The sequence below is a fragment of the Balaenoptera physalus genome, assembly GCF_965194825.1.
Source record: "Balaenoptera physalus genome assembly, chromosome: 7".
Lineage (NCBI taxonomy): Eukaryota > Metazoa > Chordata > Mammalia > Artiodactyla > Balaenopteridae > Balaenoptera > Balaenoptera physalus.
Window position 1 is genome coordinate 66115228 of NC_138886.1, and position 21957 is coordinate 66137184.

At 40.1% G+C, this 21957-nt stretch overlaps 1 protein-coding gene across 17 annotated transcripts in view; it reads right to left on the reverse strand.

Moving 5' to 3' along the window:
* Window positions 1–21957, reverse strand: part of BNC2 (basonuclin zinc finger protein 2) — a 430833-nt gene that overhangs the window by 288720 nt on the left and 120156 nt on the right. For 14 of the 17 annotated variants that reach the window (XM_082468017.1, XM_082468018.1, XM_082468004.1 and 11 more), the window contains exon 2: window positions 2946–3146. The exons of the other annotated variants lie outside the window; for them this stretch is intronic. In XM_082468017.1, the coding sequence (XP_082324143.1) occupies window positions 2946–3146 (201 nt within the window). The remainder of the gene's footprint in view (window positions 1–2945; window positions 3147–21957) is intronic. 17 annotated transcript variants of the gene reach the window in all.

The window sequence follows — 21957 nt, forward strand, 5'->3', positions numbered from 1 at the left end:
AAATCCTACAGTTTTTCTTATTACAGAAAACTTTGAAATAAAAAATATGCCCAATAAATTGTATTCATTTCATGAGCTAAGTCAATTTTTTCTTAGAAATTAAAATAATCATAATATTGAAAAAACATCTCTATGCCTTAGAAATACAAAATTCTGCAGACTTGATTAAGCTGGACAAACTTTTACCTGCAGTAAGACAAAAGCTGGCTTAAGGTGTATACTGAGACTAGTATTCCTTGAAACTGTTGGCTTCGCGAGATATCTTCCTTGCTCTGGCACATACACACATACACACACACACACACACACACACACACACACACACACACACACTCTCTCTCTGAATCAGCATTGCTGATGAACTATAGGTCAGAAAAATAAACATATTAAACATGCACAGCACATATATTTTTAGATTTACACAGTTTCAATTTAAGTTTACACAATACTTATACAAACTAAAATGTCATCCTAAAGGAGAAAAAAAAAAAAACATGTAAACTCATACTCTCTTTCACATGCTTTCCAAAAATGCAGAGGAGGTTAAGCATTTAATAACCAGGACAGGAGAAAAAAGAGGGGGAGGGGAGTCGCCAATTACTTCAAAACCAAAAAATAAAGAAAATATATAAAATATAGTGAAATCACTACACTTTTTTAAATTGTGATTTTCTCCCTTTATTGTACTACTGTTTAGTAAATACTATAATTAATATTATACAGTTTCATACAGCACCCATAATGTATAAATTACTCCCCTATATTTCTACTCTTTTCATATAATCACTGATGTTCACTTTCACACATACATGCACATAGGTACACACACAAAAGATTTTTATACACCCACAGGGTGAAACAGCTGGATCAAAGACATCATAATGGCTTAGCTGTACAAGTTTCTGTCTCTGAGCGATTTCAATTTATTTTCCTAACTTTGATCCATCATTTATATAATTTACTTTTATTTGTTTTTTAGCTAAAATGTTTTCCACGACTTAAAGTCTCCTTAGATTCAAATCTACTTGGAAATGGGCTAGTGCCAAAGAAGCAATCTAACACCATCTATGTGGTTCAATAGCCATTTATCAATTGATCATTATCTCTATCTGGTTTTATTAACTCTTTTCTAGCTAGAGGGAGACCTAAACCATCTTCCCTTTCAAAACACACACACACACACACACACACATACCCACGACCTCCACTAACTCAAGAAAACCCTGAAGATGAAATCTAATTTTTAAAGTGCCAGAACAAGTTATTTGGTCCTAAGGTCAGTGAAAACACACTCTGTGTTCCAACCACGAAAAGAGCCACCCAGGCAGGGACGTGCCTCAGAAATACACCTCTCAAAGCACTCGGCAACTCCAAGGAGTATCTCTGGGAGGAAATGAACTTTTTAACTTGCAAGAATGGGAAATTGCACATAAAGAGTTGCATATTGGGTTTGTGTTGATTGCATTTAAATCCCAGCTTACTGTATCAGCAGTAATCAGGGTCCCTCTACAGGATATGTCAAAATACACCTTATTCAAATGCATTTATCCTATCTAGAACTGTGTGATACAGCTGTTCGCCAGCTAAATGCTGCAAAGCCCTGGCTCTCTGCACTATCTTTCGCAGATGTATTTCTAAACTTGCGGTAGTCTCCAGCCTGGCAAACTGCTTTCTTTCCTTCGTTACCAATACTTTAAAAATCGAATTAAGTGAATAAAGTATTTAGTTCTCATGAAGTCCTACAAACAAAATAGGTTTTTTAAAAAAGAACGCAGCTGCAGTATTTTTTTTAAATGAGCGGAGCACTCTCCGTTTTCTAACGGCCTCCATCTACTTAAAATCCCAGTGAACTCGTCAGTAATACTTTCGTGCTGTGCGGAGAGTAATATCATACTAACTCTTGCTGGTGGAGGCTTTTGAAAAGACGTGTCTGGGAGGGAGGCACCAGGGAACTTCCCTCCCTCGCTTGAGCACAGTCCAAGATGAAAGTTTCTGGGTTGTTTCCCTTCGCTTCCTCTCCCCCTCGCTCCCCCTCGGAGCCGCAGAGCCAGTGATTGTGCAAGAGGAGCCGGGCGCGCGAGGCGCGTAGGTACCACGGTACGTGGTACGAGCCGCGGACTCCGCTGATTAATGAGCAGTCGCCGGCGGCCTCGCGCGGACACGTCGGCTCTCCCCGCAGAGCCAGCGGCGGCGCAGCCGGCCAGCCCGAGGACGGCTCTGGGGAGGACGCCGAGGCTGCCCGAGTGTGAGTGCGTCGGCCGGAGGGCAGGCGGGCGGGCGGGCGGGAGCCGAGCGGGCGCTGCGGGAGCGAAGGGCGAGCGCGGAGGAGGCGGCAGCGGCGGCGGCGGCGGCACGGAGGAAGTAGGACCGCCGGTGGCTCAGCCCGCCACACACGCCGCCTCCGCCCGCGCCCCTCGGCGCTGCCAGCGGCTCTTGCGCAGCCTCCTCTCCCGGGCCGGGTCGGAATCGAGCCGCTTCCAGCCCCGGGAAGTCCGTCGGGCAGGGCCGAGGGGCCCCTGCATTTTATGGCTGTGGGGTTGGTAAACCTACTCCGAAACAGCAGCCACTTGGATGAAGTGATTAATGCAAATAGAAAGATAATATGGGGGGGGGGGTGTTTGTTGTTGTTTTTAATTTTTAACAGAAAACAAAGAAATAAATGAAGTCTTCCCCTGACCCAGGACCCAGGCTGGACTGTGAAACTTTGCCACAGATGCCTTTGCTTTCTTTTACTTCGGTATCCTTTCCCCCCTTTTCCTGTAAGTAGCCCTTAGGGAAGCCGTGAAGTAACCCTGCACGTTCCAATAACACAGTTATGACATAACAGAACCCAACTACTAAGTGATCAAAATTCAAAAATGTTTAGTAAGGAAAATACCAGAAACAAAAGTGCACATAACAATTCAAGGTTTCCTTTAAAAAAAAAAAAAATGAAAGTAACTTACCTGTTGGGACATTCTGAATAAGAGGTTAGTATCAGCGTTTTGCCATGTCCCCATGAACCCTGGTTCAGCCGGAGTCGTTCTGGTTCCGAACTGCATGGAGTTGTCAGTACAGCAGTCTCTTAAAGTCAAGTCTCTTGCCCTCTTTGGCTCTCTGTCTCTCTGTGTCTCTCTTTCTCTCACATCCACTTCTGCCTCTTCTGACTGAAAAGTGAAGGTGGATTTTTTGAGCCTCTTGGCAGCCAGTAGCAGGAGTGTAGTGTAGTTAAGAAGCTGGCTGAACTGTGCATTTCACTGGGGAAGGGGGAGATTTGGGGGAAGGAGGGGGTCAGAGCTTCTTTCGCACCTTCTGCACAGATACCCCTATCATTTATGCATAGATTGTGACTCCCCGAGCTTGCCTTTGCTCGGTTTAACAGCTGCCTGTCAGGTGTGCAGGCAGCACTGGAGACCCAACCATCAGCTTCAAACTCTCAGCTACTGCATGTCATTGGATAGCAGAGCTAAGAGTCAACTGCACTGTTCCACTGTCAGGCACTAAATGACACCCTGCACTAACCCCTCTCCAGACACACGGATAGAGAGATACGCACTTATGCACACTCCAAGCAGCACCATGATCAGGGACGGTCCACGGGGCAAGGAGAGACTGGGGCCCTTCCCAGGGAATTTTTCCCAACAATGCTTTCGGGTATAGCATGCAATATCTGACATCAGTCTTTGCTTTAACATTTGTAAACGGCTAGGCTTAAAAACATTTTTTTCCCTAATACACTGGAAGAAAGAAAAATATTCAGCTATAAGAGAATGTGAAGTTGGCTTAGGTGTTGTCTAAATGTTAGCTCCTAAAAGTCATATAGTATGTGCTGGGCTATTTATAACCACATATAAACTTCTAGAGAAAATAATATACATAGAGACGTGACCTTACACTCTAAAAGGTAAATAAATAAACCTAGCAGTTTTTTGAACATAGAAGATGCACAATAAACATCTGCAAAATAAATACACACTATTTACTACCCAGTTCCCTCAGGGCGTTAATTACTCAATTGGATGTTGAACAATAAGAAACTGAATGGGAAAGGAAAAAAGTACCTTTTCTTAAAGCTCAAAAGTAGGAAAAAAAATCCTTTGTTAAAGTTCCTGGATGAAGCCTCTACAATATCCTTTCAAATCATGAAAAAGAAAAAGATGAAGAAAAAAAGCCTGTCCCATTTCAGGTAAAAAGTAATGAATATAAAAACTCCATTTTTCATTCAAGATCTCCATGGAAAATTCTATAATGTTTTCTGGCCTGATGAAATATAACCTCGATAGCGTGTCATATTTTTAATTAAACCAGGTTTAAAACAAAACATCTATTTATTAGATCATATTTATCTACCTTATTTATGGAAAAGCAGAACTGAACAAAACGCACTGTACATAAGCAGTAACTCCAAAATGGAAAGCTAAATTCATGTCATCTCATAAAAGTAGTCAGCAGGAAAAAGCCATCCTTCCTAAACTTAAAATGTAAGGCACATTAATCTTCAACCACCTACAAATACCGAGGACAAATGTACCACTCTCCTTGCTCTTTCTTAACTCAAGAATAACAATAAACCTTACTCTCTGAAACAACAAAAGAAACAGAAAAGAGCTTCAATGGCAGCTCGGTGTCATTAGTGGACAATGAGAAAAGATGAGAAAACGTGCACTGTGTTGACACAAATGTGCCTTCCCCTCTAGAACCGACATCTCCTGAAAGCTTTTCTGTTAAACTTCCCTCCGGTTCACCACCATTAAGCACAAAACAAGTCTCAAAAGCAGCAAATTCAATAACTGAAGAGAAACAAACAAGAACTCGAAGAATTGTTGCCTTAAAATATATTAAGTCCACCTGTGGTCAATAAAAATATTCTTGAGGGGGGGGAAGGCAGGAAAAAGACCCTGTGAGTCAATTGTCAACAGTGACTGTACCTTTACAGCTAGCTATTACCCACTTAAACTCCCTCTAAAATTTGCTAGCCTCTTGATTTCTGAAGTGGCACTCAGTGCCTCAGTCAAGCTGCATGCTCAGCGCCTGACCTTCCCACTAATGGCTGTTATTTGTGGGAGGCTTAAGGACACTGTCAATAGCAAGCTTCCTCCTCTGCTCCTTGCAGGCTCTGTTGTATCGCTTTGCCTGCGTGTTCTCTCTAGCGTGCCTCTGGCTCTCCTGCTTTCACCCTCTCAGCTCCCCCTCCTTCCTTCTTCTCTCCTTCACTCCCTCTTCCTCTTCTTCCAGCCCCCACCCTTCCTTTCTCTCAGTCCTGTGGTCCTCTCCTTTCCCAGGTATCCCCTCCTCACCAACCACACACACACACACACACACACACACACACACACACACACACCCCACAAAAATCAACTGGCATGCAGCAGCAAGCACCTGCAGTAATAGACTCTTTTATTAAAACTGTTATTCTGCAAGACTTGAAATTCCCCGTGGACTGGGCCATGTCAAAGCCGATATAATTAACTAGAGGCTCAGCAACGGATCAATTACCAGACAAGCAAGTGATAGTGAAATCAATGAAAGATCATCAGCCACATTATCAGTGTTGCAACTCATTAGGGCAAAACTGAGAAATGTGCTCAAAGCAAGCCCAAGCAAGGTGGCATTACAAAACAAAGGGCTAATTTGGAGACCCTGCTGTGAACAATCTGTAACAGAATTAGCCTTTTTTCCCCCTAAACTGCACAGCTCCGTAACTAAATGTGACAGACTGATAGAAGCAGTTTATTAAGACACCAACCCCAAGTTTATTTAGTTCATAAACTCTCTCCTAGAAAATCAATACAGTCTGTACAGGATTATTAGGCTGACTAGCTAATACATCCAAATCTAGTCTGCCTGGCCAGCAGTCGTCTGACAAAATGCTACCCAGAGTAGGCAAACTGAGCTCTTTCAGAGAGCAAAGCTTGGGTTGCTCTAGATGAAACAGGTCTACAGTGTAACGTGTATCTGGCACAGTACTGCCAAGGCACAAGCCTCAAAAGCACCAAGTTATCTTTCTATGGTTTAAAAAAAATTTTTTTCTTACCTACAACTCTACCATGCAATTCTGCACCTGCTAAATGGATTTGATCAAACAAAATTTTAACTTGTTTGTAAGAATAGTCTACAAAGAAGACAAGCTTTATTACAATGAGACAACAATTAACCCAGAGTTAGCAAGAAATGAATGAACGAGTCAACTAAAACAAAAACCTCAAGCATATACACATGCTGTGCTTTGCAGATAAGTTTCAAACATTCATTTTTAAATCCAGTTTTCAAAATACAAATTTGATTCCTCTAAAACTTGCCACTCACTTCCACATATAAACACAGCATGCAGAGTCCTCGGTCTTAGGATAATCTTCTGTCTAGCAAGCAGGACACCTGTATCATTTTAAGGACACAGGTACAAAAAATATATACCCACAAGGTACAAAGATGACTTTTGAGTTTGTCCACTGGCTATATAGTCTGCAGATTGTAGAATAACTGTCTGGAATCATTTGTATTAAAATTACTTAAAACTAGGGGAGTAGAAGCAGGCATCACTTAAACAGTAATTGTCTTTCTGCTCTCCTGATTCCATGTATTTCCACTTAAAGATCACAAATCCTAAAGGCTATGTGTTGGCTTTCCCACCCTTACTGATAGTGAGAAATGGACCATGGGAAGAAGAAGTACACCAGCTAGGTCTAAATGGCACCCAAGTTATTAAAGATATTATGGGAATGTAAATACCTCCACCTCACCACAACATGTAGCAGAAATACACTTACACAAAAGTAAGAAACTCAAATGAAGTTTACAGTGTTAAAACAGATTGGAGAATGGAAGGAAAAAACAAAAAGACAACAGCTTTTGGAAGTGATTTCTGATGTTTATGATGTTTTCACATTTAAAACGTTCCAAGAGAAGGATTACACTATTAACATGACTTCAGTGTACTGGCTCTAAGATACTAAATTCTAAATTTCAAAAAAAAAAATCTTTATTTTCATAGGACTTTAATAAAATCCAATTTATAGATTGCTGTAAATAAACATTTTCCCCCTAACTTTTGAGCTGGTACTCTACTAAGCATTTCAAAGCTCATGTTTTTGAGTAATCTGTAAAAAAGTTAGATATATATAGATACAGATATTCTACAAAGAATAGTCTATTGGTATCTATAGTCTATTGGTATCTATACTATAGATACCAGTGTCTCAGATCATAATCAAAAGTTGTCATTACAGAGAAATTTTATTCTTAAAAACCTTTTTGCATATAACTACATACTGTGCATGTACCCTCAATGAGATCCAATTAGTTGCAAAGAATTTGCATTTCAGTTAGTGTGGGATAACAAGACTACAGGGAGGCACAATGCAATTCCACCAGCAGGGTAAGAAAGTGTGTTCTTTTTTGTTAGCTCTGTAAGCAATAATTCCCACAACTGACTGTTGTAAATGTTACTGATCTTTTCAATATTTGGGTATTGAGGTGGGTTAGGTTTTTCCCTCCATTAAAAAAAAAAAAAAATCACATGTTGGTGCAGATATTAGCCACAATGAACACCTTGAAGAAACAAATGAGCGAAGGATTTTATTTTGTGTGTTTGTATGTGGGTTGTTTTTTTGGGGGGGGGGATTGCATACTTTTTCTTTTCTTTTTCATACTTATTATAATTCCTTTAAAGACACATTGCTTTCTTAAAATAAGTTCCATAAGTGGAGGTAAGGAAGCCTCATTGAGATAGTTTTATATAAATATATATGGTTTTGTGATAGAGGCATACATTTAGTACACTGAGAAATTAGTCAAGGATTTTCCTTTTTTCTAGCTATGTTTCCAACAATGTAAATCCTAAGCAAATATCAAATAAATGTACAATTTATATACACAGTTTAACAAGCATCTCTAGGACTTCTGCTGGTTCACGGAACAATACCTGTAATTCCCTGGGTTCAGTTCAGCAGCTGTTAACAGATTCTGTAATCTGTAATGACAGTAAACTGGCCTTTGCTCTTCTTTTATTCACTATTCATTTTCAAGGCTTGGTTAAGTACAGAGCTGGGTTAAAGATCAGTGGTTTTTCATGTGACACACGCTGGTATTCATCTAATGGCTTGTCAAGACAAAACTGTCCCTGTTCTTGCCAAAATAATAAAAATGACGCTCCACATCGCATGACAATCAGCACTTCCTTGTGGCAAAACAACTCAAGCTTTTGTACTTCACATATTTTATAGAGAAAAATATTCAATAATTGGCTATCCAATCCTATCTGTGGAATTAGGCTGCCATTCTCAACGGAGGTTTTTTAAATGTTATGACCTCTCAACATGTAAACTAGTTTCTAATCAAATCACACTTTACAGTATAAAAAGAATGCTGAAGCTACAAATTCGTATGGCATTAAGGTATGTAACTTAATATATGCAAATTATGCAGAAGCAGCAGGCTGGGCCCAGTCACAGAGGTGGGGGGAACCAATTGAGGAAAAGTCATTTTTCTTGAGAACAAAGTATGGGACTTGCTTTGCAACATCTGTTGGGCTGTGTGAAATGTTAACAGATGTCTTAAGTGTAAAAAGGAAAAAGAATTAATAAAGGAAACCTCCTCTGAACAGATAATCCACCCAAATTTCCATATTCCAGAGAAAAAAAGTTGACAGCAACCTTTTTCCCCTTTGAGACCTGCCATCCCTACTTTTTATTGTGTAAAGTTTCATTTTCTATGTGAGGCTAAGGGGGAAAATTCTTTGACTCACTATAAAGAATAGAGAAAACGTAAAACAATAATTTCCACTGAGGTTTCCCCTTTGTGAATAATTATATCATAATCTAAGCTGCCTGTTTTCCCTTGAGTCATATAGGTCATTTGATGCAAAGACAGTGAAAATTCACCCCTCCCCCCCAAAAGAAACATACAAAAAGATGAACTATTACTCTACTCTGCCTGCATGTTTTGGGGGAAAGGAAGAAAGAGAGATTAAAAAGCAGCTTTTAAGATAGAGTCCAGATATGAACACATCTCTACCCTTGAAGGAGATTCACCTATCACACCTACATCTCCCACTCTCCACTGGCTCCTAATTTCCTTCCATTACCAGCCTTGTAAGAGATGAAGTACCCCTCTTTCAACCGCCAATTGTTCTACAGAAGCAAAGTCTGATGATCTTGAAGAAAATTTTTGGATTCTACTAGTTGGATCCCTGCATTTAAATTTTAAGGAAACCGGAAAACTTTTCTTAGTTAACAATTCTCATTCGTGTCTCAATTTACCAGATGATCTAGGCACACCTGAATGCAGCCGCCTTTAATCCAGATTAAAAAGATGATGCATGCCGCCAACTACTGAATCTAACCCTGTGCCCGCTTGTGTATGAATGGACTGAACTATGCACCTGTATTCTTCTATAAATCTTCCTCTTTGGAGACATCAATCCTATTGCTTATTCTCTAAAATTCTGGGACATAAATTTGGGCTGACAGCTCATGGATTAACCAATTCAAAATGCAGTTAAGGATCTTTATAGATTCAAATGAAGGAGGAAAAGAATGGTGTTGTCCCCTTGGATTGCCAGTCTCAATCACTGGCCCCTCTCTCTCCTCTACGAGAGTCTGTGTTAAAATTGTACATGTTACAATTTACAACTGTTTAGAACTACACCTTCTCCAGACAGCTCTGGCAGCCTGCGCTGGGCATGTCAACATATAGAAACCTCAGCCAGAATAGCTTGAGGATTTCAGGGGACAAGAAACGCAGGCATACCTTTGGTTTTTGGTTAGTTTGTTTTTTGCCAAAGCATCATGGGTACTAAATGCTCTAGTGTTTACTCACAGGAATACCACATGAGAGCACATAACCAAAAAATAACAACAATAATAACTGCTGTACCAAAAAAATTGATCAGCTACACTGAGGGAGAAGCTTGTGCACTGAAAACATCATAATGTGATCTCAGACTATGGGGAAAACAGGCCTCCTAAAATTAAGCTTGAATAGGACAGAGATTTAAATCACTTTCATCAGTGGCAGGAGCATCCCCCATAAGCAAATACTACCTGAACACTTCATCCTTCTGTGGCAAAAGGGAGAAACCGCTCTGGTTGACACTTGTCTCTGTACCAACTGGCACAATCAATGAGATACAGCATCTGCTGACAGCCTAATCAGGGCCTCAATTTCAGAGAAAGACATCAAGGATGTGTTTTCAGGGATATATCCAAATGCCATAATCCCTTGATACGCTATAAGAAAAAATTTTAAATAAAGAGAACTTGGGTAGGGTGTGGTAGATGAGGTAGTTTATAAAATGTTAGGGAAATGATGAATCCTTAGAATCAGGACATTTGCAGATGCAAAAGCATCTGAGGTTGGCATGAATCTCGAGCCTCCAAAAAAAAAAAATGAAATATTTTACCTACCCTGTTTTGGCTTAAAGACAGAAAAGTGACTTTATTCATCTTTTCTCAGCTATGAACAGTGACAATGGCTTCTTTCTACCATAATGTAAAGTTCATGTTTTATGAGAAAGTCTAGAGAAAAACAACCAGTAACGTGTTTCCTTAAATGAGCATCAAAAAACAGGCTGGGGAGCGTACAGCAGGCAATTAGTTTTGTATGACCATAAAGAGCTACAAGGACTGTAAAGATAGTGCTAATTTCTCTATTTACTTCCTTCTAAAGTCTGCAGACCCAAGAAACTTGCAGCCCCAGTGAACTTATCATAATAATAGTTCAAATTACTGTCGGGAAGGAAGATTGAGATTCGTAGGCACCCAGTTAATCCAACACTGCTTTTAGATCTGTCACAGAGAAAAGCAGCTCTGCTGATGGTACCCTCTTAAATGAAATTCACAAACTTAAAAAATAAGTTTAAAAAGTGAAATACTAGTATATGTGAAGTTTCATAATCTTCGGAAAGCCACAGAGGCTATTTCATATATATATATATATATATATATATATATATATATAGCTATATATAGCTATATATAGCTATATATACTTATTTAAACGAAAAAAATGTTGAAAGCAAATTTGAATAAACCTGAAGATTGTTTTCAAAATTAAGGAACTCAGAAGATGCCAAAAACTCATTACCAGCATATTAAAAATAGGAAGAATTAATGAGTAACTTAGTTCTGAATAGTGATGACCTTCGGTGGGGAGTAGTGACTACAAGAGGCACAAGGAAAGCTGCTGAGGTCCAGGTGATGTCCTGTATCTCCATCTCATTGGTGGTTCTGGGTATGATCGCTTTGTAAATATTCACCAAGCCGTATACCCTTACGATTTGTACACTTTTCTGTATTCATGTTATACTTCGGTTCTAAAAGTTTACTACTGCTACTGTGAATGGTACTGCTAGTAAAAACAGTGAAAACAATAAATTAGAACTATGTAAAAGAAAGAAAAAAGGGAGGGAAAAGAAAAACTAAGCGGGGAGTGGGAGCAAAAAGAGAAGGGGCAGAAGAAGGCAGATACTTTATCAGAGTCAAAAATCATTCATGTTAACTGCCACTAAATGTACTGCTTGCAATGATTTCTTTAAAGGTAATAAGTGTGAGGAATCAAGCAAATACCTGAGTTTCACAAAATGGGGATGAGTGTGAAAGACAGTACAAGGGAGGAAGACAATATTTAGGTGAGAGACGCCTTCCCTAGGCGGTGCCAGGACGGGAGTGCATCCAAGAGGCTGAAACGTACCTCAACTTGAGCAGCATCAACCCCACAACAGGGGATCCTGAAAGGTGCCTGCCCGCCCTGCTCATTAAGCCTATCCTCTGACTTGTGACTATGGCTATTTGGAGTGGGTGCTAGGCATGCCTGTTGAGAGATTGGGGAGGAAATTACACCTACTCTGCAGACAGTATTATTTGGAGACACTGAGTACATTAAAACAGATCAAAAAAAAACAAAAACAATTGCAAATCCACTCCTCTGACCACCTAAACACTTTTTAAGAGTTAACAGTCTCTAAGGCTGACAGCAGCCCACCATTAAATAAGTCCTGGAGAGAATGGAAGTAACAAAGTGGGAAGAAGTGAATAATTTGCTGATTGTTAAGGTATACACTTTTGCCCTGACTAGCTCAGTTTCTAGCTCCCTTTTCTTCCATGTGTTATAAAGACATATTTTAAACTAAGCACTTTTAGCCACTGTTAGGGAATGCTGATCAAAGCCCTACTTGCCAACTACAAGAAGGTGTGGGGAACACGAAAGTTAAAACATAGTCCCTGCTCATGAGAAGTTTACAATCTAGTACAGATAAGCCAGATACAATCTAGTACAGATAAGCCAGATCTATAATCTAGTACAGATAAGCCATGTACAAAAACAACCTTAATAAAACAACGTGATAAGTAGAGGTAGCAGCCAAACTGCTACAGGACATAAGAAAAGGAGATTCCTTCCAGCTGGTATGGGAAGAGAAAGTTTCTAAGCAGAAGCAGCATTTGCACTGGAACTTAAGAACTGATAATTTTCCTAAAGAAGTGGTCCATTGGACTTCCCTGGTGGTCCAGTGATTGAGATTCTGCACTTGCAACACAGGGGATGTGGGTTTGATCCCTGGTCGGGGAACTAATATCCCACATGCCACATGGCACAGCCAAAAAATTTAAAAAAAAAAAAAAAAGTAGAGAAGTGAGAGCTGTCAAAAATTGAATCAGAGTACCGAGGCCAATGGAAAGGAGACACCCTAAAGAAGTGGTCCAGTTGGACTAGAACGTTAAGGTGAAATCTGTGTAGAGCGATGATGAATGAAAGGGGTAGACTGGTCAGTGGGAACTATTATAATGGGAAGGGTCCTGTATGTCACTAGGAAGAGTTGCTATTTATCCTGTTATCCTTCAACAGTCAAGACTGCTGAAAGCTTCTCAACAGCAGCACAGTATGATCATTACTGTACTTGAAGAGGATTTATCTGGCAACAGCATGACGGACGGACTGAAGTGTGAAAAGACAGAAGCAAAGGTACCAATTAGGATAGCTGTTATAACAATCTGGGGAAAAAGACTACAGGTAATAGGGCTGGGGAAAAAAGAGCAAGATACAACATGGAGATAAAATCCAGGGGACAAGAATGACTGATGTGTGTAACAAATGAGAAGAGCCGAAGATGACACTACAGCTCTGATATTCTGAGCACAGGAAACTGGTAGCGCTCTCAGCAGACATGGGAACGAACGAGTTGGTGGGCATATACAGTAAGCTCAGTTTGAGAAAACAGCAGGTCATGCTGGTGACTAGGCAACTAGAAACATTCAGAAAATAGGTTGACACTGTAGTTATTGGATCTGAGAATCATCAATAGAGAAGTGACACAATAGGTAAAAGAAAGTGGCCAAAGTTAGCATCTTGGGGGATACCCAGTTACTGTGGGAGAAGACAGAAGGAGCAGCATGAACAGGGGCACTGTGATTGTCCAGTGTTCTCAGTGGCAAGAGAAGTCAGAGTTTAGAGAGTTTTAAATGCTCTAAGAAACAATGCTACATTTAGAGTGTAGTAAAACCAAGTACAGTAATAAGTAGTAGTAAATATAATAAGAGCAAAACAAAATGCATGGGAACGATAAATACCAAAATCAGAATCCTGCTTGAGGATGGGAGGGCAGGTATTGGATAGAGGAAATGGCAGTGGCTACAATGTAATTGGGATGTTAACCCAGGGCTTCAGATGTATTTGTACCTTATTAGTTCTTAAGCTTCAATAAATGGGTGTTCACTATCCCATTCCTTATATATATTTGTGGTTGCGATATTTTATAATTATATTTTGTGTCGTAAGAGACATGTCTTAGCGGGCAGATGGGTATAGAAGTTAGAAGATCTAGACTGGAAAGAAGTGAAGAAGTAAGCAAAGTACACAGACAAGGAGGCAGAAAAGAGCAAACATTCTATGGAGAAATTCTGCAAAGAAAGCAAGTAAAGTAAGAGAAAGGTGGTCTGAGAGTTTGCAGGGCCTGGGAGAAGTGTGTTAGTGTGTCGATTGCTTGTTTCTCACAACAGGGAAGAAAAAGTATCACAGACAAAGGGGACAAAGCCAGGGGAGAAAAGGATACTGAAGATCTAAGCCAGAGGGAAAATGATTTTAAAAAAGGGGTTCTAGGAGAGAATGCGATCAAGAGCACAAATGAAAAGGGTACCCTTGAAGGGAGAAGAAAAATTTTTTTCTCAGAAACCCGGGTAAGAAGAGAAAAAAATTCTGTGGCTAAAATATATATCTCTCAAAAGTGCTCATGTAGAAAGCCAATTTACTATCCATCTCCCCCACTAAGCTTTTCACTTGTTGAAAGTAAGAGAGTTTTATCTATCTTTGGTAATCCAGGGCCTAACAGAGTGCTTAACACATAGTAAATGCTCAATAAATGATAGCTACACAAAGGACATGACCATCTCAGGAAAGATGAGGGCACTTGCTAAGAGAGACAGGACAGGAAGAAATCAAGGACCAACAGAGAGTAGAAAGGGTTTGGACCAATTGGAGAGGGTAACGTGAAACTCTGAATCAACGAGAAATGAATAAAAGAAACGGCAGACTGCAGAAAGGACTCAGCCTTGGTTCCTTTAAAACTCTGAAAAGTTACAAGCAAGTGGACTGGGTTCAAGAAAGTGTAGCTCCCGTTTCCCAATCTGGGAAGTAGAATACTTAGAAGCAGCAAGGAGCTCTTAATGCAAAACTGAAAAATGCCTTGTTTGAAACGTACACCCTGACATGCAATAATACTGTATTTCTTTACCTCATAGCATTCTTACAGGATTTAGTTCTTATCAAGAAAGTGAAACACTGAGAATTGACTTTTGGATGAAGTTATTTAATTTTTATTTAGATGTCCCCCAAATCTAAGTGTTTACTAGGTAGGATTTTTTAAATATCTATGAACTTCTTCCTGGCTAATGAAATTCCCCAAAGCAAACAAAAATCAAAAAACGTTATGCTTTCTCTGGATATATGCCCAGGAGTGGGACTGCTGGATCATATATATGGTAGCTCTATTTTTAGTTTTTTAAGGAAACTCCATACTGTTCTCCATAGTGGCTGCACCAGTTTACATGCCCACCAACAAGAGATACACGCACCTCAATGTTCACTGCAGCACTATTTACGATAGCCAGGACATGGAAGCAACCTAAATGTCCAACAACAGAGGAATGGATAAAGAAGATGTGGTACATGTATACAATGGAATATTAACCGTAAAAAAGAACAAAATAATGCCATCTGCAGCAACATGGACAGACCTAGAGATTGTTATACTGAGTGAAGTCAGACAGAGAAAGACAAATATCATATATCGCTTATAAAAGTGGAATCTAAAAAAAAAAAAGGTACAAATGAACTTATCTACAAAACAGAAACAGAGTTACAGATGTAGAAAATCAACTTATGGTTACCAGGCGGTAAAGTGGGGGAGGGATAAATTGGTAGATTGGGATTGACACATACACACTACTATACATAAAATAGGGGCTTCCCTGGTGGCGCGGTGGTTGAGACTCTGCCTACCGGTGCGGCGGACACGGGTTTGAGCCCTGGTCTGGAAGGATCCCACATGCCGCGGAGCGACTGGGCCCGTGAGCCACAACTACTGAGCCTGCGCGTCTGGAGCCTGTGCCCCGCAGCAGGAGGGGCCGCGATGGTGAGAGGCCCGCGCACCGTGATGAGGAGTGGCCCCCACTCGCCGCAACTGGAGAGGGCCCTCGCTCAGAAACGAAGACCCAACACAGCTAAATAAATAAATAAATAAATAAATAAATTTATAAAATAGATAACTAATAAGAACCTGCTGTACAGCACAGGGAACTCTACTCAATACTCTGTAATGACCTATATGGGAACAGAAACTAACAAAGAGTGGATATATGTATATGTATAACCGAATCACTTTGCTGTACAGCAGAAACTAACACAACATTGTAAATCAACTATAATAAAAAAAATTTTTTTTTAAGTTATGCTGTGTCACATCTGTGACTTGAATGAAGGAGTGGGAGATGTGGAACAATGTCACTTCATCAGCAAACATGAGAGGAAGCTGAGGAAAGTTTAGACCCACTCCTTCCTGCAATCCAGGTCTCCAGAACTGCCAACTGGGGGCCAAAGTCACCCCAGCTCTCTGCACAGTCAGTGGTGGTTGCGTTAACACTCTCGGGGCACTCTCAGTCCAGATTCCCCACAGAGAACTGGGCAGTGCTGAGTTCCAACACCTGGCCAACATCAGCAACCAACCAACAGTCACCTCAGGGACCTGGACAAAGACGTTCATCCGCTGTGCTCGCAGCCACTCCAGACCGCCTTCCTGACGGAGTCCTTTCTGCGAGGACCACTGTCTAAGTGACCTGTCACAGAGCTTTATAAAGCAGCATTACTACTGTGGGCCAAAATGAGATTGATCTTTGAGCTTCGTGGTCTTCTGTTGTCAACGGTGCATTATAAAACCAATACTAAATACTTTATAAACAGGTCTCCCTACAGTGTATTAGAAGAATAGTGCATATTTCATGACCCATAGTTAGGTAGCCACATATCCATCAGACTAATAAATTATTTATTAGGTGCTCAGAAGTGCAATAAGAGTCAATAAACTAACTTCTGAATACTTACAAGCTACTATTTCACTGGAAATTGCACCTGAACGAGAAGACTAGTGCACTCACTGAATGGGGGATGGAAACATCCCGGCTCTCTCAAGTGTCCTGTTAGGAGGAAGCACAGGCCTCATGCATGAGAAGGGGACCTGAAAATTTCGGGGACCTGAAAAGCGTCTTGGTTATTGAACTTACAAAGAGCACCAACCAACCCTATACTTGTTTCCTTTCTTTTCCATATAGTCTTCACTGGTCCTACCAACCTTGGAGACAGCTCAGAGAAATAAAAATTAGTGGAAACATTTCAAACACACCCTGAGTCAGAACAGATGACAACCACCACCACTCATGCTTTGCATTTGACATCTCCAAAGAAACTATCCAATGGCTTGAGTGCCCAAGCTCTCTGCTATATGTACAGCATAGAATTTGGCACTTATGAACCTCAGGTTTAGAGTAGCATTTTTTTTTTTTTTTCTGTTTTCAGTTAAAGGTCCCAATATCAGAGACACCCGATGATACAGTCCCTCGTACCCAGTCCAACATCATCAGGCATCTGTTTCTGGGTTCCACCCCTCTGGAAAAGGACCTTCTGTTCAAGAATGTATTCCAGCCCTTCAAGAAGGAATTTCTTCAGCTGGGAGTTATTTCCCGAACTATCAGAGGCGTGGACCTTTGTGTAGCATTGTGGGTGCCATGGTTTCACATGTTGGCCACATTAATACTGGAGAGCAAGCATCTGTAACCCACAGTTGAGTGTGCTCCAGCCCCAAAGCACCCGCAAGGCTGATGCCAATGCAAACCACTCTTCCCATCCCACTTCTGAACCACACTGGTTTTCTCCAGGAGCCAGGGGCTAAGATACAGTTCTGAAAATGAAGATTTTGGGTTCTTTCCATTCACATGATGGGTACAGAGTGTTAAGAAGAATACAGCCAGGGGGGACTGGCTCTTTTTTTCTCTCCCGTTCCATACCAAGCGAACAAACCATAAAGAGGTTTACAGTGTCTAATGGTGTTCCAAAATATCCCAAGGGAAAAACCTAAATGGATAAATATATAGATGTTTGCACACAGTTTTACGTTTTTCTTCCTAGAGTCTTACAGTTTCACCCCCATAGGCTGGAGGTTTTAAGGTTGAAAAATATTTTATGTGGGTAGGAAAAAGAAGTGGAAATAAAGGAGAAACATGTGAGAGACCTTCGCTTTCTCATCACTTTCTCAAAGAGACCTTCCCGAGTCCTAGAAATAATGAAAGAGTTGATGTAAAACTGTAAGACAAGACGAGTTTCTTATATTACTTTTGCTACTACAACCACTACAGCTAAGATGATTATTCATATTAATGAGTTTGGTATGTAGACTAACTATAAAAGATGCAGTCTCTGACCTCAAGTACTTATCTCTGTCTTTTGGGATTTACTCCTCCTGCTAGATTTACTTTTATTCTTCATACCCTTTCCCAGAGGAAGTGATCATCACTCAGGACTTGTAGCATTTCCACGGGTGGGGTTTAAATATGGCAAAGACAAGGGAGAAAACTTTTGCCCTTGGACAGAGACAGTGTTGGCCTCAGAGCTCAGGATGTCTAGAGTTTGTGACAAAAAGAAATAGAAACTCCCTGTGAAATTTTTACACTGGTCTCACTGAGCTTTATCAGAAAAATCTTATAAAGTGTGAAAGCAGATAGTATTCCAGGGAGCACGCAAGCACGCGTTCACACAAACTGTATCACTATCACCGCAAGCACACGTTCACACAAACTGCATCACTATCACCGCAAGTACGCGTTCACACAAACTGTATCACTGCACACAAATGAGCTAACATTAGATAAGTCTCGATCCACCCTTCATACTCAGCTATTTGTGTTTTGTGTGTGTGCTTATAGCACTTGTCAGAGATATCCATGGAGTCAGTTTTGCCCAAGTGTTTCTGCAGTCAGATTACGTGGGTTTGAATACCCATGGAACCTTTTACTAGTCACGTGACCTCCGCCAAAATTCCTCATCTATAAAAAGGAAATAATACTAGCTCACCCAATTGCTGTGAAGATTAAACATTTTGATTAGTGCAAGACGCTTAGCTGAGTGCCTAGCACATAGGCGCTCAATAAATATTAGGTGCTGCATATATATGTGTGTGAAAAGAGATTGCAAACCAGAAGCCCTCAGGCCAAGTTTGTTTTGCTTGGCTCCCTTCATGAGTATGTATGAGTGTGCAAGTGTGTTTAATTCGTAGGCAACATGTTAAAAAAAAAAAATCAAGAAATTTTAAATGAAACTATGGATTTCCAGCTGTTGGGGTCAGGGTGGAGTATCAGGGAACTAAAGATACAGCAGCAGAAATCTGTGTTTCTTCATAACAACGATCCCCTGAGTTGGAGCTGTGCTCTCAGATGGGCACAGTCTCCATGACTCCCCTTCATATTATAAGCCACTTGTTTCCCTCAATTCCATCATTTGCCTGACCTCTATAGCCATTTGAGTTTGCGACCCCTGCCTATAAGCGACTCCTCCTTAACCTGGCATACATATATGAAGAATTCACACATAAATGAATATCATATTTAAAGTGTCAAGTACCAAAAACGTTTTCTATCATGTCTACCTCCGACAAAAGTAACACTGAAATGCATTATGTTCCCTTTTGCATTTTCCTAAACCATACATTGTTTTATATTTATATATGTGTGTGTGTGTATATATATATATATAAACATAAAATATATAAATAAATATATATATATATAAGCAGTGAGCAAATACATTACCTGTCACTATATCAGGGCTTTTGCCACAGTTACAGATATGAGCTTTGTGACAGCTATTTCAGTAACAGTGGTTCTCAAACATACATGTTTTTAACCGATAAAGACCTTTTTTAAAAAAGAAATTCATACTGAACATGCAGGATAAGAAGCATAAAGCCTGGGCCCCTTGGTCTCCATAACCTGAGACACCTACATGAAATTGTAAAACCCCACCAAAAGAAGTTTAGAAAACTGATCTACTCCCATTGCTTTACTATACAAACAGGAAAACTGAGACAAAGTAACAAAATAAGCTGGTGGCAGACTGGACCGTTTGAGACCTGGGTCTCCCAAACTGCTTTTACATCGAGTTCAAAGCACGGGTCAAGAGGGTTGGGAATACAGTAGTGTACGAAGCCGCTCTGCTGACTTAATGAGAACCAACCATTAAACTTTTAGGAATTTTTTAAGCCAGTTGACTTCACATTGGTAATTCACATCCGTAAATGCTACAGATCAGAGCTCCCCTACCCCATGAACTAGTTATTAAACATTTACAAACGTATTACTGGTTAAGATCCTGGCATTTGGCTGTTGGAGATTTTCACATGGTACATGTATACTTCGTTCTAGAGATTTGAGGATTTTGGTGAAGAATATGAATAAAACCAAACCAAACACTTAAGAGTTACAGAACAAAACAAATCTGGAGTGCCTAGTATGTCCAAGGCATTATGATAATAAGTTTTCTAAAAGATACAGATACAATTATAGTAAGATCTCAGTGTCCAGAGCTCTTAGGAAATTAATTGTTCTGGGTAGGCAAAGAGTCTGGGGGATGTTACTTTATATTTATTGAGCACCTGTTGTGTGCCAGGTACTGTGGAAAGCATAAAATATTTTTTCATTTGTTCTTCACAGGTCCTATGAGATAGGTCTTATTATTCTCATTTTACCAATAAGGAAATTGAAGCTAAGAAAGTTGACTCACTTGGCCAAGGTCTTATATTAAGTGTCAAAGTGGGGATTCAAGACCAAGTTGGTCTGGTTTCAAAAGATGTGCTCATCCCCATATCCTGCACTGCCTCTCCAATTTCTACCATTTTAGACAAGAATTCTTTGAAAAGGTGCCGCATATTCAACCTATGTTTTTAAACAGGACATATCTTTCTTGATAATCAAATTTTTTCATTTCGAACACCAAATTAATATGTAGTGATACCTTTAGGGTTTCTAAGGGCTAGAGGGGCCCTGATTGTTCCTGTAGGGAAAAAAGAATCTCTGGGAATGCTCTGTTTTTAAATTTTAAGATCTATCATTTTATCCTTTCATAGTTAGTTGTAATTACTTCTTGTAACTCTAATATCTGCCACCTTCCCACTTCTAGAATTTCCTGTTTTATTTTATTATAAGCCTTTCCAAAGGAATATTAAGCAACTGTTAAGATGAAAACAAAAAAAGGCTGGAAGCAGCAGTCCCCGCTACTCTACCCTTTCATGTTCCCAGGTTTCGGTGACTCGTGGTCAACCGTGGTCCGAAAACATTAAATGGGCAATTTCAGAAATAAACAATTCATAAGCTTTAAATTGCACACCATTCTGACCAGCATGATAAAATCTCTCATCCTCCTGTTCGGTTCTGCTCGGGATGTGAACCATCCCTTTGTCTGGCGCATTCTGCCCGTTACTCGCTTAGTAGCCACCTCAGTCATCATATCAGCTGTCACGGGATCACAGTGCTTGTGTTTAAGTCGTCCTTCTCTTACTCACTAGCGGCCCCAAAGCACTAGAGCAATGATGCTGGCAATTCAGATACATCAAAGAGAAGCTTTAAAGAGCTTCCTTTAGGTAAAAAGGTGAGAGTTCTTGACTTAATAAGGAAAGGGGAAAATATCGTATGCTGAGGTTGCTAAGATCTATGGTAAGAACTCATCTTCTATCTGTGAAATTGTGAAGAAGGAAAAAGAAATTTGTGCTAGTTTTGCAGTGCTACAACACTGCAAACTACAGTTAAGGCCTTGGTGCGTAAGTGCTTAGTTAAGACGGAAAAGGCATTAAACTTGTACATATATTTTGAGAGAGTAAAAGAGAAAGAGAGAGAGAGACCTCATTCACATAACTTTTATAATAGTATATTGTTGTAATTGTTATATTATTGGTTATTGTTGTCAATCTCTTACTGTGCCTAATTTATCAATTAAACTTTATCATAGGTATGTGTGTATAGGAAAAAAACAAGGTATATATATGGTTTGATACTATCCAGGGTTTCAGGCATCCACTGGGGTCTTGGAATATGTGCCCCACAAATAAGGGGGGGACTACTGTATTGATAAGGAATATCTCCAAATATACCATAGTAAGAGGCAAGATATAGAACAGTAAATAGAGTGCACTACCATTTACGGCAAAGAAGAAAAAAACTGGGGAGGGGGTAATAAATGCTTCTATATTTGGACTAAGCTATTTCTGGAAATACCTTTAAGAATCTGGTCAACAGAAATTACTTCGGAGGAGGGATGGGAAATCTGTTTTGTCTTCTCTGTATAGGCTTCTGGACTCTTTTCTCATTTCTTATAATATTTATGTAATAGCAATTAGCAAAAACACACTTTAGAGTTTTCAGGTTCTAAGCAAACTGTGAGGGGGAACAACTA